Source organism: Mycteria americana, chromosome 2, assembly GCF_035582795.1.
Source record: "Mycteria americana isolate JAX WOST 10 ecotype Jacksonville Zoo and Gardens chromosome 2, USCA_MyAme_1.0, whole genome shotgun sequence".
NCBI classification, from domain to species: Eukaryota; Metazoa; Chordata; class Aves; order Ciconiiformes; family Ciconiidae; genus Mycteria; species Mycteria americana.
The window spans coordinates 49171847-49189670 of record NC_134366.1 but is presented as its reverse complement, the minus strand read 5'-3'; the positions used below and the strand labels follow the sequence as shown (position 1 = coordinate 49189670).

The 17824-nt window shown below is 41.6% G+C and overlaps 1 protein-coding gene across 9 annotated transcripts; it reads right to left on the bottom strand.

Annotated features, from left to right (window-relative positions):
* Positions 1-171: 171 nt before the first annotated feature.
* Positions 172-17338, bottom strand: CDV3 (CDV3 homolog). Of its 9 annotated transcripts, XR_012774255.1 has the most exons (7): positions 16792-17338; positions 14617-14696; positions 12309-12445; positions 11069-11231; positions 9901-9950; positions 9685-9769; positions 7638-9518 (listed from the first exon to the last, which is right to left on the bottom strand). XR_012774255.1 is itself a non-coding variant. In XM_075493310.1 (6 exons), the coding sequence occupies exons 1-6, from the start codon at positions 17014-17016 to the stop codon at positions 2956-2958; spliced, it is 660 nt and encodes a 219-aa protein (XP_075349425.1). In that variant the 5' UTR covers positions 17017-17338; the 3' UTR covers positions 172-2955. The 9 variants fall into 9 exon arrangements, 7 of the variants coding, with proteins under 7 accessions (XP_075349425.1, XP_075349426.1, XP_075349424.1 ...); XM_075493310.1 differs by lacking the exons at positions 7638-9518; positions 9685-9769 and adding an exon at positions 172-2960; XR_012774256.1 differs by lacking the exon at positions 9901-9950 and having other exon boundaries at positions 16792-17337.
* Positions 17339-17824: the final 486 nt, after the last annotated feature.

The following is a 17824-nucleotide window of genomic DNA, read 5'->3' as shown; positions in this document are numbered from 1 at the left end:
CTACAGTGAAGGAAGGAGGACAGCAAAGGACATGAGGGAGCACTGGGGGGAACAGAGGCAGAAAGCAGCTGTTACAGTGAGAGCACACCCCTCTTCTGTGCTGAGCCTACTGACTGCTGTCATTGCTCAGTCACTGAAGAGAGGGGTGAACACGACAAAAGTGAGACAGACTTGGAGGTATAAATTCAGTTGGTGCTGTTAAGATAAATTTTATTTTCTTCAGCTTTCTTCACAGGAAACATCACAAAAGTGCTTTACAGAGTTTGATACCATTACTCTAACATGGGACAAAAGGACAACAGGTGTGTGCACTGCACAGTTAGAAGTTGTCAAATGTAGAAGCCATGATAGGTAAACCAGGGTAAAAAATTCTACTGACAAAAAAATATATATATAGTTCAGGTTTTGAACTTAAATTATGACTATAAACATATAATTATATAAATATACAGGCACCATTAGGTTCCTGTGTTAACTGTGGGGGCCACACAGGGATTCTCAGAAATAGATCATATTGTACTCTACTTTGCTGAAACAGTTTCTGCTGTGCTCAGTGGGCTCCCAGCCAACCATTTTCCCAGCCAGACAGCATCATTCTTTCTTTTGCACAACAATAAGCACTCAAATGGCTTTATCTTCATTTTTCAGGTTAAGTCTGGTGGTGAGACATTCCGGTACATTGCTGAAAGCAAATTCAGTTTCATAATTTTTTTTTCCACTTACAGTGATGTCCTCTTACTATTCTTCACTCAGTCATCTCTTCATTTAAAAAAATAAAAACACTTTAAGCTAGACCCTGCTGTCCAGATAAGACAGTTTTGTTTGAGCTAGCATGTTACCAGTCATGCAACCCCACTCCTTTTCATAGCTGAACCATGTTGTACTGTGACCAGTGCTACTGCCTTCATTTTGCTGTATTCTGTGGGAATTAGGCTCCTGTATAGCCTTTGAGGGCCTAGGTTTAAATTCTTCAAGGAGATCACATTTACTTGCTATGCAATTTTGCAACAAATGGAGCCATGTTTGTAATGCTAGAGCCCTGACTGAAGAAATACAGCATGATCAAGACTCAGGAGTTCTTGCTTATAGAGCTGCTTTCTAAATAAGTGGTGAATAATTCAGGCACCTGACTAGAAATCCTTGGCATGGTAATAATGTAGACAAACAAAAGAAGGAGGGAATACTCTAGGGTGAAAAAAGGTCAAATCAAGAGATTTTTGCTGGGCTTTGAGTTGCAGAAAAAAAATTAGCAGAGCCAATTACCTAGAAGACACTGTCATGCCAGTTTACAAAGCCAGTTTGCCTTTTACCTAATTCCCAGATCAAAGACACAGTGCATAGTCAGAGAACTAGTCAGTCCTGAAGGTTACTGGGTGGTTAGTAAATAACACAGTAAGGATTTACAGTGCCAAGACAGGGCTTTGGTGAGCATAGCAGCAGAGATGAGTCTTTTAGATGTGTGGGAGAGGGTACAAAGTACTACATTCTAACAACTATCAGACATTGCTGCATCTGCTGTATTCCCCCCTGCCCCTCAAAATTAACAAAAAACCTCAGCTCCAATTTGCCAACTTTATAAACCCCCAGCAGCCACAACTGTTTTTGACAGAATACTAGTAACAGCTGTAACAGAACACCTAACAGATACAATTTATTTGGATGCAAAATCCAAGGGACATTCCTCTCAACCATATATCATTACTAGTACTGGAAAGCAGCTGTTCTGTATGATACAGTATTCTGATCTGGGACAATGCAGCTCTCAAGTGGTAGGCTATACATCGTAACAGGCTTGAGTCTTCCCTTATGACACCTCCTTTGTATTTATAAACTTAGCGATACTGGTAAATGCAGTCAGCACTTAAAGATTTAACCTTATTTACAGATGTATGATCTTTAAAGTACAAGATGAGAATGTGAAGAGATGATACAAACCACAAAGACTAAGCCTGCCCCCCACTGTTGCAGCACTCATCTTCATCTCAAATGTTGTAATCTAATTTCAATATCCAGTTAACTACTACAACAGGTATGTTAGACTAAGCATGGCTGAGCCCATTTGGTTGCTGCTCAGAGACCCAAGTAATAGATCTGCTTCATCTCTGCCACAAACAAACAGCAGAGAAACCCAGAAATTTACAAGTTTGCTATGGGGCTTGTTCACTTGCACTTAATTCTGGCTGTTGTATCTAGAGAAGATCTCAAATCAAGTTTTAATGAAACTGACCTCAAGCAAGAGAAATAACTCCACTGAACCCAATGAAGTTAAGCTCTGGGAGATCAGATTCACATATGTTTTACCTGTTTCTCAATGCATTTGTTCTCTTGTCAGCCTGTTTTTATGGTTTGAATCATTTTGTTATGGTTGTACATACTCTGAAAAAGATACAGAATAAGTGATTTGTTTTAATTAAAAAAAGCTTACGACAACATTTTAACTAACAGTTTTCTGTAGGCAAATTATTTGAAATAAAGCAGACAGTTGTAACTTGATGACTTCAGTACTATAAATGAGCTAGGAAGAAAATTCAATACAGAAGACAGGAGACAAGAAACAGAACAGAAAAGGTCAGGTTGAGTAACAGTAAGAGCATGCCATGCTAATCACTGGTAAGAAGAGTGAATTATATACATGAAACTGAAGACTTCAGTATATCGGATGGCAAAAGCCAATGCCCACAGAAAGTTACTAGGTTTGTCAGCACTGGGGAAGATGGTGATTGCCAGGGTAGGCTAACTAACTCTGTAAACTTGGCAATTCAGTGGCAAGTGAATGTCAACAGAAAATAAACCCAAGGCAATGAATACTGGAAAGGCTTTAAACCACTCATACATGCTCTGGTGGATTCTGAATTAGTTGTGATCTTTCAAGGGGACGATCTAGGCATCACCATGGACAGCTTGATGAAGACATCTGCTCAATGTGTAGTTGCAGTCAAGAAAGCGAATAAGATGTTAGGCTGTATTAAAGACAGAACAATATGGAAAAATATTACAGCATGTATTTCTCTTAGAGGTCCTCAATGAATATTTGCTGTTTCATCAGCACCTTAAAAAAAGTGACATATTAGAAAAATACAGGGAGGAAAGTGGTAAGAGAATGGGAGAAGCAGCTCTCTGTAGCTGGAAAGACAGTAAGACCAAGGTAGTTTATTTGTTAAGAAGGGAAAAGAATAGATGATATACATCTTAAAAATAATTCTCCTCCCCGCCATATAACAGGATATATACCTCAAAGTCATTAAGCCACCTGCCAATGTTGACCTCAATATCACTCATCATCATCATCACCATATATTCCAAAAAGCCCCCTGTGTTATTCTATAATGCTTATTATTCAGCTAGTTAAACATTCCCTCTGAAGCAACTGCAATAGTTTGTGGATATTTAACAGTAATCATTTCTGACAGAGAATTGTCATGGCTGATGCACATTAACAACTGTCTTAGAGGTGCTGCCATGATAAAAATATGAGTAAGAGAAGATAGCTGCTGGGCCTCATCTCTGTCCAGTACCCACCAGAGGTCTAATTTGTCTGCATGCATGCCACCATCATGTTCTCTGCTTCTATTTGGAGGCCCACTGTAAAAGCTGAGCGATGAACCTTGAAATCACCACCGACAGCAGATGAGGGCATATTCATAAAAATTATTTCTTCATGTTCCTTCAGCTGCAGTTAACTAATAAAACAGGATATAACGGTAAATAGGGTAATCACCTCTGTATTCCTTCCTCTCCTGCTTACCCCTCTCAGCTCTATCTTCTGACCATTTCTTTCCTTTATCTGTTTCACAGACACCTCTCCATGGGCAACTGTTTCCCTTTGTTTTACTCCCTTCATCTTTTTCCTCCACAGCCTGCCTTAATACCAGATTTTAAAAGTTTCGAAGTTAAGATTACTCTCTCCTGTATTTCCATTGTACGTGCATGCCACTTCAACTTAAATACAGGAAAGGATAAAGAGTAGGACAAATGTGTGTTTACGTGTAGAGAGCAAAAGAAAATGACATTCCTGCCATGAAATACCACTTAGTATCCTGACACAAACATATACTTTCAGGAGTGAACACTTCTAGTTCACATAATCTGAAAAACTTTTAAAACAGCCACATTATAAGAGATAGCTATCAACTGTGAGCAGGATTTTATTTCAGTCATGGGGCTTACAAAAAATAGCAATATTGATTTTAATGTATTCCACGTAAAAATAAAAAGCCTCATATTAATATACCATCTGGGTTGCACAGATAATTAAAAAGAGGAAATATCAGTTAGAGTGCTCAGCCTGAACTTTGTCCTTACCCATACATACTAAAATAAGTCTAATTACATAAATCTTAAATTGAACGTATATTACATTCTGTAGAAATAAGCCTTTCCCAAAGTAGTATTAAAATACTGTAATGAAAGCTAATATAAAGATCTTTTAATAAAGATTTTTAGTCCTCTGTAGCACCTTCCATCAGCCTCAGCCCTTGACAAAAAACAGCTTTGGCCTCACAACACCCCTGTGAGGTAGGTTGTTGGGTTTTTTTGGTACAGCTGGGGAAACTGAGGCAAAGTGAAACTAAATTACTTGAAGTTAACACAGCAGCTCAGTGGAAAACCAAGGCCAAATCCCACTCTCTTGGTCCTATGCTCTTGCTACAAAATGGGCTTGCTTCTTTTCAGTGCATGCACTTGTTCTAGATGATACTTTCCATTCCAGTATTCCAGATGCACTACTTTTTCTGGCAATTCATTAATACTGTCATACATTTTTAATATTTGTATTCTGGCTAAGCAGCCCATGGAACTTCATTAACCTTGCTATATTAACATGTATTCTAAGCAACTGAATATAAAACCATGACATACGTACCATTAGAAGATGCTTCACAAAAAAATGAAATGTCTTCATAGCAATTTGAATCAGTGTCTCAGCTTTTTATCATGCAGAAGTGAAAAAGAGTTTTTTAAATATGAAACAAGTTATTTCCTAATAAGATTGCTGAACTATCTTGGAATTTGTCCTTTCTCAGTTCTGTCTTTAGGCAGCTGGTTAGACAGCTTTGTACCAATGCAAAATTCTACCTTCTCTCTGGACAGGTTTTCCTGAGTCTTTTCTTTAAAGGGGAAAAAAATAAAATGGGATGCCTTCCCCAAGTACTGAACTTCAAACACTTTTGCCGATTTAAAGTCAGATGGATCTGTCATTTGTGAAAGCAGTGTTTACCCACGCAGCACTTCTCCTCCTATCCAACCACTTACACGCCACTCCCTGCCTCAGGCTATGCCTTTAATACTATCATTTAGAAAACAGCCTTCCTAATCCCTCTCTTCTTATACCTCCTGTGTTTTATTTCCACTCCCAAATTAAAAAAAAAAAAAAAAAAAAGGCAAAATCTTCCTTCCTGTTCCTTTTCACTTCAAACAGAACATGGTGGAACTACACTTTGTGCTTCAGAAGCCAAGCTCTAGATACAGGATAATTATGACTCTTCAGTTCTGTTTTCTGCTGTCATTTCTTCTTCCATCCGCTAGAGCTTGCAGGTTCTCCTATTAACCTTGCTACAGACAAGCTGACTTTTTAACTTCTTCTGAAGAACTTATCAGCAAATATGTCAGATTTCCTCCCCCTTTGTATCTACCTAATTTATATATCTGAAATTTAAATATGCATGTTACTATTTTCTTATATTTGCAAATAAAGCCCCTATTTACCATTAAAACCAATTTGTGAAATTAAAAGCTGAAAACAGAGAGAGATCGTTTGGGAACTAAATTACAGTCAGGCAACAAAACCTGGATTGTGGCCATTCATAAAGATTTTTAATACTTGTGTTTTTGGCAAAATTTAGTTTCTTGGGCCTCTGACACAAATTGATCATGTAAAATACGAGGCATTCATTTCCCTGACCGTGTCAATATTTGAAAGAATAATATTACTACCTTGTAAATAAGAACCTTTTAAGCACATGAAGCCCTATTAGTCTAAAATAGAATAATCTGCTCTGCTTTAGTTATGGTATTTGACAGAGAACCACAAGCAAGTTGTAAAACTGCTCAACCAGGCTGAAATTAGAAAGACAAAAAGATACAACTATTGCAAAAGCTCAGATAAGCAAACTCCAAGATGTGCAGCCCTATCAAATGTATATTGTGTTTACCTGAGCTAAGCAGCACAGGTGTGTCAGCCATATTCTGGTGAAAGAACTTCCAAGAGCCAACAGATGCAGTCAAATACCAAAAACCCTAGTCCCTACAGTGTCAGGTCTCTAACACAATTTGTACCATTAAAAATTAATCTATTTGTAAGTTTTTTAAGAGTTACTTTGGACATGACTGGTAAAGCTATCTACAAAGACAAAACTGAAGTAGCAGGAGACAGTCACTTTTAGTTGTCTATTCCTCTTGATTTGTGAATAAGATTAAACGTGGCACAGCTAAACGGGGGTGGGGGGGGAGGCAAAACTAATCCTCTCCTACATTTATCATCAGCTCAAGTAAATACAGATGCCAGATTCCTACAGCAGGTGTTTGGGAAGTCCAGCTTTATTAAAATTATCTAGGTTTTGGCATTTTAACATTCCTTAAATACAGACTATATCACTGAGAACCACAAATCCAAATTGTTCCTTCCCCAAGAAGTACTGGACATTTAAACGTTCTACTAGCAAGTTGGTAACTTTATGGCTGTGTTTTTATTTTAAGCCAGAGAAAGTAAAATGGAACCTTTAAATTGGAAATTAATAACTAAGCCACCATAAAAGCATGTTACAGGTTAGGAAGTTCCTGAAGCAGCACACAACTGCATTTTACTCATGGGTATCAAGAATCTCGTTTTTACAGCCGACAATCCTTCATTTATGGAATGAGCCTTCAACAAGCATTTTGAAGGAATGACATGGACATTCTTAGCATGCCTCAAATGAATGCAACAACAAACCAGATAAAGTTGGACTTCAGAGTCTCAAAAGCATATTGAGCTTCCACAGAGAACTGACTTTCAAAATTTCAGGCATGCAGAACAATTAATTGCTACAAGGAAGATACCGACAACTGGCATGTTGATAATTGCTGGCAGCGATATTTATCACAAGAAACACTTTAAAATAGTTTAACATTCTGTACTGTGGAAATCTGCTGCATTTCTGATTTTTTTTCCTTTATGCCTCCAGAAAGAACCTGAAATGATATGCTTTAAGAAAAGCCCCCAAAATAACACCTCTAGTTATCAATAGCTGATGGATTCTGGTGACAGCAACCATCCAGAGGTTGTGGGTTTTTGGGGTTTTTTTTTGTTTTTGTTTGTTTGGTTGGGTTTTTTTTAATTCTTTTCATTTAGCAGAGCTACTTTCAAGTGAAAAGCAAATCAAAGCTTCATTCATACTCAATTCACAATCTCAAACCAGTCCTATATGGTAGGAGTAAAAAGACACTCTGACAGGTAGCAAACTAAACTTCTATGTATAAATAAAAGTCATATTAATATGCACTGCTATAAGCTCTTAAACATAGCCATAGTGGGTAGTCTGACCATAAGGCTGACTACCCACTCCATGGCCTGTCCCTTAAGAGATCCAAAGGCTGTGTTTCCTTGCCTGTTGTATGGTTATAAGCTATAACTAAAGGTAAAGATTCATTAGACTCCAGAATCCATGTATATTTCCATTTTATTTGATTTGAAACTGTTACAGGGTTTTCTTGAACTGCCAGAATTCATGCCCAAAACCTCAAATAAAAACGGTACAATGGACAGTCTCATCTACCCTTCACACAGTAGACTAAAACTCGATTCATGTGCATTGGTGATCTCAATCACTTCAGAGCATCAGGAAAAGTGTTTTAAGACTTCTCATTTCTACCACATCAAGTGACATGTCCATTTACCATGAATTCCACAGAAATCTTTAGTGACAAATCAACAGTTTTGCTGGCAACAACGTATTTTCAAGGAAGATACATGGCTCAGAGTCCAAGGGATTGGGATTGGTCTTTCAGTGGGGTTTTGTTTCCAAATGAATTCTCCAACTTTAAGAATAGTCTCTTGAGCCCTCTCTTTAATAGCAGCTTCTAGCAGAAGTTTGAGAGACAGTTAACTCTGCAAGGGCAAGGCCAGTTTTAGTCTGTGCACAAAAGAACCAGGTGAAATCCCAGCCCCACTGAAGTCAACAGCAAAATTCCCATTGGCCTCAGAGAAGTAGATTTAAAGCAAGTCAGCAGTTAGTCAAAGGGAACCCAACTAGGTGATTCCTGCACTATCCTCATCTTCTGCACATACACAGTACTCCCACACATGTAAGCAAGCTGTGTTTTGTTCCCTTGTTTTTCTTGCCGTTGGCAACTCTTACAGATGTTGGGTCTATTTTTTTGGCATTTACTCCGACAAACCTCAACACTGGAGCATGCCACTATTATACTTCATTTTGCTTCTGGTGTAAGAATTCAGAGAAGAGAAAAACGGTTACAGCAGGACACTTTTGGTACTTGACAGCTTTCATTCATCAAATCAGTTACAGGCAATGTCCTATATCCTTAGTGTATCAGTGCCACTTTGCCTCCTTCCACTAAATTAAGTCAGAGATGACAACAAATTAAAAAAGTCACTGCCTTCCATTATTACTTAACTTCCTGACTTTGACTAAACACCATTTATGAGTTTCACTTAGAGGATTTCTGCCTCAAAAAGCCTGCATGCTTCACAGAAGTAGCCAAATAAGTAAGGCTTACCAGCTTTAGTTATCCCTCTGCATACAAAGTTATTTTGGTTATCAAGTAACCATTACCCTTCAACGAACAAATAACTTTTTAATAGAGGAGAAATTTTTATCTAGAATCGCTACTGCCACGTATCTCATTTTTAAAAGACAAATTCTGAAAACTGTAGTTGGAGTCTGGATACCTCTGTGTCAAATCAAAACTCTTCAGTCTTAGTGCTTTAGGGTGAGAAAGACAAACCTTATGACGAAAAACAAAATAAACCCTATTTCACTACGATATCTCATCATTATTTAAATATACTGCAATTTGATACCAGAAACAAGGCAGGCATTTTTTTGTGGAGAATAGAAAAAAATGCTTAAACAGACAACTGTGAAAATGGCTAATGCAAACAGACCATTCAAACCCATCATTCCTCAAATCTGATACTGAATGAGTTTTAATTTATTTTGCAGTTACTTCAGTACAGCTATCTAAAAAGGTAAACAAACTACAGCTCTGTTATACTTGGATAGTATGAGTGGTATGGTACGCTCCAGAAGTCTCTAGTAGGCTATGGCTACACATGACAGGATTCCTCAGAAGGGGAACAGAATAGGTTTGTCATTAAGGTCACTTAAATCTTTGTTATAGCAAATTGGAACCAAATGGCTGACTTCTGCAGGATTTCTGACAGGAATCCAGTAGAGCTGGTTTCAAGTTTCAGATGGCCACTAAAACAGCTGTAACCTTCTCTTCCAGAAGTTGTGATCCACATGGTGTCCACAATGAGTGCAGCAAGTCTGAGGTAGTCAACCTTTACGAAGGCTCAGTATCTGAACATAAAAAGATTTTGAAATGACCACTGGCTGTAGGTATCTCTCTGAGCAATTAAAGAACACTGATGACTCTTGTTCAATCATTTACATTAATTTGCCCCATATCCAATGGAGAAGTTGTAACATAGTACGCTTCCATAGTGCAGGAGAACCAATCACTTACGTCAAAGTAGTCTGCACTTGCTGCAGTAGATCCAGCAGAAATAAGGTGGCATGTTCATCATAGCCGTTAGCTGTAGTTTAGTTACCTTAGTAGAAGGGTTACCAAAAAAGCATTCCTTAATTGTAATGTGTATGCAGCTCTACTGATCCCCAAGCACAGCATATTGGTTGTCTAGCTGAAGTTTAAGTGCCTGGTTTTTTGAGACCTCATCCCTACCTCTAGTTTTGTGTTTTACTACTTCAAAGCTCTTCTCCATTTCTTTATCCCTAAGGGAAAAGAAATGTAATCAGTAAATATCTTATCACTAGCTTGTGAACCGTGAATTTCTAGTCGATTTCCACCCCATCCCAACAAAAACATTATGAACACAAAACACTAAGGTCTAGAGTTTTAACAGAACACCCAAACATTCCCAAGCAAATCTGGTAAAACCTTATCTCCAGAACCAAGCTCATCACCCAGGACAATTCAGATTACATTCTAAATTTCAATATTAAACATTCTCAAAAGTAAACTTAAGTGCATTTATGAAAAATAGGTTTTAGAAAGCATAAGTCCATTTCTAGAATGCTCACTCAGAATTTCGTCTTAGCTCAATTTGCACCATTCAAACCCTAAAGCATCAATGACAGCATGTCTCATTTGCCAAGCAGACAAAGCCATAGCAAAAAAAAACCCAAACCCCAGAAGAAACAAAGCTTCTGCTAGGCTGTATTAGTCAATAACACAGCAAGCCAAAAAAAAAAAAAAACCCACACCCCAAAAACCCAAGTGAATTAGGTATTGGCCTAGCTATCTTTTCTGTAGGGAATGAAGTTATGCAAAGATCAAGACTCAAAAGCAGGGTGAGACTCAAGTCTTCACAAAATACAAAACACTTCAGCAAAATTGGGGGGGCTTATCATTGTAAACCACAGCTCAGACAGCAATTACTGATTTGTATTTGTATTAAACCCCATTCCTCCATTTAATTACCTTCACATCTCTAATGAGAAGGCAGTGTACTCAAGACATCCTACTCATGTCTACTGACGGTAATACCAGAGAGCCTCACCATGGCTCATATCTCAGGGAACCAAATACTGTCAAGAGCAGAAATATTCTGCTTCAGGGAGATCCTTCAGCAAGTCAAAGATAAGGTAACTGGCAGTCTTGTTTGGCTGTCTCACTGGGCTATGCCCTATGAAAGTTATTTCCTGGGAAGCCCTTCCTAGAGTTGGAAAATACAGTTAAGACCTTTCCTGTATCTCTTTGCCAAACAGAATAATTTCTTAGTTATTTCCTTCCTCTGTGGAAAGATTCAGGCTTAAGCCCTAAAACAAAATAAGAACTTAGAGAAGGCAGTTAAAATATGTCTCTTAGGGAATTAATGGAATGTACTTACTTTCGACTGTCTACGAGCTTGGCGGTGGACTGCAGTGACGGAAACTGCGTATCACTATAGATTTCTGGTGGTCCTTGCTGTGCTCTCCGTGGCCTGCCACCCTCCCTGGCACCAGGCGGCCTGTATACACCACCAGTCTGAACTGGTTCTGGGGTTTCTGTAACTAGTTATAAGAACAAGATTTAGACAAGATGGTAAGTTTGCATTCGTATCTGAAAGAAAACACAAATTTAAAAAAAGAAAAGAATCTCACAAGTATGTTTTTGCAGCTTTTAAAGCTCTGGAAGCAAATATTTTGGACAAGGCAGGAAATCAGGTGTCACCTAATGTAACCTATACTTAGTAGACAAATTAAAATGCAGCTCCAGTGTATTGCCTCACAAAGTTCAGCAAATCAAAACCACTGATGAGGACTTCATGTTTCTTATTTGCAATTTGTTCGCAGCTTACATTTAAAACTAGAGATTTAAACACATAATTATATATTTGCCAAATCTTATTGAAAACACCTCTCCAGATGCAGAAGAGAATATTCAAATAGTTCGTATTTAAGGTAACAATCTACAACGAAACAACACTGATTAACTAACTTTACCTCCTTGCCTGTTCAAACAAGAAAACACAGAGCAGGCCACTTTTCAATTAATTTCTCAGTGGAAGAGAATAGTCTGAACTCAGATCATGGCTAAGTAGGTTATCTCCACTGATGCTAATAAATTGTATTTAATCAAAACTAAAGTCCTATCCCAGTTAAAGAATCAATTTTGCAATGTCATGTTCTCTGTACCCTAGAACTGATTTAAAAAGCATACTACTAACCATGGAACCCTACTCGAGAACTGCCATATTAGACATCATATACTGGCTGAACATCCACTTAATTGTCAAAGCAATATTTTTAGATAAACAGAAATGCTTCCAACAGCTATTTTGCAGATTGCAAAGTAGAGGGATCTCCTTCAAAGATGGAATGCTTCTCTCCTCCCCCCCCTCCTTTCAAAGTTGGAAATAAAAAGCCCTCCATTTGTGTTTATTTAAAGTACCTGACAATACTACCAATTCAGTTCCTCAGATCCATTCACAGGAAAATTTCCTCATTTGCTAGTATGTCAAACAAGCCATTAGTATGTTAGAAGGTGCCTGAATAGGAACTGCTCCTTGAGCTCTACCCACTGAGCAGCTTAATTCAGCCTGATATGCTTCCGATTGGAAAAAGCAACAACTCTTGAGTTAAAGTTACCAATTGGTTCAACGACAGGTGCTGGTGCAGGAGCTGACTTGTTCCAAGGACCAGATGATCTGTCTACACCACCACCAGTCTCCTCCCAGTTGTCACCAGGTTCTTCTCTTTTTTCACTTTCATCATCTTCCTTTTCACTATAGAAGAGAAATTATAAGTAGCATTTTACAAACAGAGGTTTGAGACTTGCCAGAGATTACACAGTCACCGTAGACACGACTTCAAGGCTACTGTACTGAAGATACTAGATTTAACCAGACTACATTAGTCCTGTAACCACTGTATTAGTACTTCCATCTGAACTATTTTTGGCATGCTGCTACGTAATTTGGCAACGGAGAAGGAAAAAAGTTCTTAAAAAAAAAAAAGACAAATTCAAACTGTATTAAGTGATCATATAAATTGATTTCTTATTTTGAGCTGAAAGACTTTTTTCTTACTAAGACAGTCATGCATTTGGAAGTGATGAGAAGATAAAGCAGGAAAGGGCTACAAGTCCAGCTTCCATAAAATGCTTTAGTCAAGAGGAAGAAATTGTGGAAAAGTAGGGACAGAAAGCAAGTCCTGAGCTCCTTTTCCCTATAACCGCAACCTGAGAAACACTCTTATATTACCCATACAAATATAATCTACAAACAAAACTCAGATTTTTTTTTTTAAAGCAGGCAATCAAAAAAATACAGAGAGAAATATATGCCACTTTTTAAAGGTAAATCATATGCAAAAGCCTGACTGTATTTTGACTACTTTATTTTGCATAGAAATGGTCAGAGACTCAAAATAATTCGCTAGACAAAGCTACTACAGAAAGCTGTGTGGTATAATGGGACATATGTAGAGGGTGAGGCTGTTAAAAAACCCAAGACATTGATCTGAACAGCAGCAGCAAAGTGTGAATACAGAAGACGTTTATAATGCACCAAATCCTACTAATCATGATCGGATAAGCTTTCTGTATAAGTAATAGTCAGAGAACAGTTAAAAATACCTATCATTTCTGAAAATTAAACAGCCTTTCACTGTTCATCCAAATACAGTAACAATCATAGTAAGCTGGACCAAGGGCCTAAACACATCACTATCCTATTTTAAACTTCAGTTAAAAGCCGATGCCCTACAGACTAGCTAGAACAAAGTATACATAACATCCCACCCCCACCAGATACTCTGTGTCTTATTTTCAGCAAAGAGATCTCCAGAGCTGGATAATTTAACCTCCAGTGGGTTCTTCTTCCATTTACTTCTCCACTCTCCCCTTGAATCCACCGAGTGGTTACAAAATCCTGTGGCAGAAACCTCCACATGCCTGAAAATCTGCCACAGCATCAAAAGCATTCAGAATGCTGGCCTTTGTCTGGAAAACCAAAGTACCCGATTTTCAATCAAACAGTACTAGTAGTCAGTGAAGCAGCAGCCCACTTGTTACTTGTCCATTCAGACATGTGATTATCCGCTGTGACACTTCAATGGTATGGAGGGCTTGTGGACCAAATACATGCAAACAGCCTAAAAGGACTAGTTAACTGAAAGGGAAGGGCAGGAGGGTGTTAAAAAAATAAATAAATCAAGGAATATGTAAGACCTGCTCAAACAGTGAAGAAAGCATCTATTGCACTAGTTACAGTTAACATGATTTTCAGATGGCATTATTCTGAACATCATCAATATGACATTCTCAAGTCTAAGACTGAGGTCATAAAAATCCTTCTTCTGACCTGATGAAAAGTTTTTCTTAACCAGGACAGATCTAAGTAGACTTACTTTGGACCAGATTACAGGAACAATCTAATGAAAAAGCAAACAAAGAATCTTGGATGAGACTCATAAATGCAGTCCTCTGGGATCTTGTCAGGGGACACTAGTTTTACCAACTATATTTTGGGGTTTTTTTGAAATAAAAATGCAATGGTTCAGGAATTCACTCCCTAAACTGAGATGCTGAATAGATTGAGTCAGATACCCTTACAACAGTCAAATAATCCAGTGGGAATTACTGTCCTGCACTCCTCTCTCAGAGGAATTCCTACTTTACTATCTTTACAGAGGGGAATGTTAAGCATTTGTAATAAAAATCTGAGTCCCAACCAAAACAGATAGACCTAGAGTATCAGAGATTTAGAAAATAAAGAGAACATCAGCAGAGAACAAACAAACCTAAGTTACCCTCCTGCAAACTTCTATACTAGCAGAAACATATCAAACCTCTGCTTAATTGGACTCCATGGAGGCAGCTCTGAAGAAAGAACATACTTTTTAGACACAGGTAATGATTATATTGGAGAGAAAGAGGAAAAAAAAAAAGCAGTACCTTATTTGCATGGACTGAACTCTAAGACCACTATAATCAATTTCTTCCTTTTGCTCAAACTCTTTCCAATCATCCTCTTCCTGTAAGAAGAGAAAAATATAAGTTGTTACCTTCTTTACACTGAAAGTAGAAAAGAAGAATGTAACTAAGATAATACAAAGAAAACTAAGGGTGAAGGTGCAGTTCCATGGGAAACCTATCTGTGCGCACCACTGCCAACAGAGGAAAGGGTTCCACTCCCTCCTCCCCAACTTACTGTATGTCAGCTAGGATGCACTTGCTAGCTGACTTTAACTCACTAGAACAGCTAAGAAATGCCCCAGCAAAAAAAGTAATTCAAGTGAAAGAAAACCATATCATCTCAGTAAAAATCCAGCAGGAAGTCAAGGGACAACACAAAGCAGGAAACAGGACCGTGCAGTCGAGACCAGGGAAATACAAGGGCAAAAGCCCTCCCTTTTACTAACAGTAAGCTTTTATGACAGCTTGAACACACATGAAGCTTTAGATTTACTTTTCCATCACCTATTTCACGAGCCAAACAGTAAAGAACATTTAGAATAGCTTACAGTGGATTTATGACAAAGATTAATATTGGTACATTTAACTTCTTCACATTCACAACCACACTTACAGCCTTTCTTGTTTTCTTAATAATATTTTTATAATAGTAAAAAGGTCAGCTTCAAAACCACAGCAATCTGAGTACACAACAATAGTAGAATACTAGTCTCTGGAGAGCACCACTTAAAGGTTTTAAAACAGAAGTTAGATTACATGTAAGGGGAAAGAGTGACCCACCTAGATGGAGCCAATTTTGTCCTACTGTGTAATCAGCAGATTCTGGGGTTATTAAGATAGGCCAGAAATGGACCAGAAGAGATAAGCAGTTCTCCCATGTTCCTAGTCACAGCTTTAAGACACACACAGCCTAATTAGTAGTTTACATAACTCTTACACTCTACATGAAATGCAGTTATATTACTTTAAATACAAAGACCTTGCAAGCAAGGTCTGCCAATGGTATAGCCCCCTTTCTGCTGAACAGCTGGGAATACAGATTCTTCTAAGAGCCCCGTCCTAGGATCTTCTACATTACCAACGTCTAGCAGGAAAACTTTGACCTGCTTTAAAGTAACAGCAGAAGTATAAAGCGACTTCATGTTATTTTACCATCTGCTGAAGATTCAGTCTTTTGGAAGAGCGTGAGTCTAGAGCTCTAAAGTCTTTTAGATTTCTTATATCCCCATCTCCATGGAACCATCACAGTTTCCAAACTAATATACCTTTCACGTTTAATGATCTTTATTTCTAATCCAAGTACAAGCTTCAGTCAAAACCAGATACTATTTTACAAGCAAATGAGCAGAAGAGCAGCTGAAAGATTACCACTGACCTTGGTCTACTTAGAAAGCTACTGCAGCTGTCAAGCTCCCTAAGTTAAACAACATCAGGAAATCGCAGAGTATTTCTTAAAATTCATTTTAAAATATACAGCATGGCCAGTTGTAAGGCACTAACTCAACTACGAGCACTTGCACTTCTCTTGCATTCTCATCGTTTCACTATAATACGGTACAAAAAAAATTACCGGCAGCAAGACCCTTCCTGGCAGAAATGCAAAGAGCTCGGCGTACTTTGTCTGCAGAGCCAGGGGGATCTTATCGCCAAGGCCCACAGGCCACACGCCACAAACCCAGGTAGCCTATGGCTGGCACCTGATGCAAATCCCCAGTGCCGGCCGCTACCTTGCGCCAAGACCCGGAAACCAGGGAGGGCTGGGCAGAACCGAAGCCGCAGACCGGGAACAGGCCCCGCTTCCACCCCCACCCCCCCCACTCCCCCACGAGAATACAGGGCGCGTTTCGAGGCCGGGAGTCCGCCCAGGCCGGAGCCCGTCGGGCTTCCCTCCCAGCAGCAGCGCCTGCCCGACGGCTCCAGCCTGCTGCCGCCCCGCTCCGGGGCTGGGCCGGCCCGGGAACCCCGCTTGGCCCGGTGCCGCCACGGGCGCCCGCATGGCCGGGGCGGCGCCGCTCCCCCGGGCCGGCGGCGGCGGCGCCCCCTGCCGGCAGGAAGGCGCCGCCCGGGCCGGCGGAGGAAGCCGTGACCCTTCCCCCACCGCCGCCCCGACGGAGCGGCCCCGCTCCCCACCCCCCCTCCTCCTCCCGGCCGCACCTTGGTCGCTGTCTTGGCGGAGCCGGCGTTGGAGGCGGCTGCCCCGGAGCCGCTGCCGTCAGCCGGCCGGGTCCCCCCGGCCGCCGCGGCCGCCCCTGCGGCGTTAGAGGCGGCGTTGGAGGCGCTGGAGGCGGCGGCGGCCCCTCGGCCGCTCTTCTCCTTCCGCTTCTTCTTGTCCCGCTTGGCGAAGAAGTCGTCGAGGCTCCTCTCCTCGGTCTCCGCCATGGCGGCGGCTCCGGCTGGCAGCGGCGGCGGCCGGGCCCTGCGCGCGGCGGCCGCTCCCAACGGCGGGGCGCGGGGGGGTCGGGGGGAAAGGAGAGGGCAGCGGCGGCCCGGGCCAACAGGTGAGCCCCGCGCAGCGGCGGCGCGGCTTCCCGCTGCCTGCCGCCCCTCGCCGAGGCGAGCGAGCGAGCGCGGCCGCCTAAGGGCTGCGGCTGGCCGGGCCCGCGCGAGCCCGCCCGACGCCCGGCGGGAGGAGGCTTCCGCGCTCCACGTTGGTGGCCGCCGCTTGACACGGCCCGAAAGAGAGGAGGGGGAGGCGGCCCGCCGCGGGGCTGGGCTGAGGAGAAAGGGGGCGGGGCCTTCCGGCTGCCCTCCCTCCCGCGCATGCGCCGCAGCGCGCCGGCCAATGAGCGGCCGGGAAGGAAGTGCCTGCCGGCCAGTCAGAAGTCTCCAGGGGCAAGCCGCTGACGTCGCGACGTGAGAATGCGTGACGGGCGGGGAGGCGGTGGCGCGGCTGGGGATTGGCCGAGCCGGGTGGGGGTGGGGGAGAGGAAGGCCCACGGGGTTCGGTTGAGCGGGGCGGCGCGTGCGCGCTGAGCCCGGGCTCGCGGGGCGGGGCGGGGCGGGGCAGGGCGGGGCGCGGCGCGGCGGGGCGCTGCCGGGCAGCGTGTGCCCGGCGGCTGTTGCCCCGTGCGCCTTGGTCTCCCGCGCTTCCGCCTTCCCCTGAGGAGAGCCGGCGCCCGTGAGGGGACCTGTGTGTGGGGCCGGCCGGCCGGGCAGGGCTCACAGGTGGACTGGGTCCAGCCGGGGC

Bases quoted from the DNA above. Each gene is read 5' to 3' on its own strand.
- CDV3 (XM_075493307.1), bottom strand. From the start codon at position 17,016: ATGGCGGAGACCGAGGAGAGGAGCCTCGACGACTTCTTCGCCAAGCGG. The intron at 12,446-14,616 runs GTACTGCTTTTT...TCTCTTCTATAG, and splicing joins GTTCAGTCCATGCAAATAAG to TGAAAAGGAAGATGATGAAA. The intron at 9,951-11,068 runs GTAAGTACATTC...CTTTTCCCTTAG, and splicing joins AAGCTCGTAGACAGTCGAAA to GGATAAAGAAATGGAGAAGA.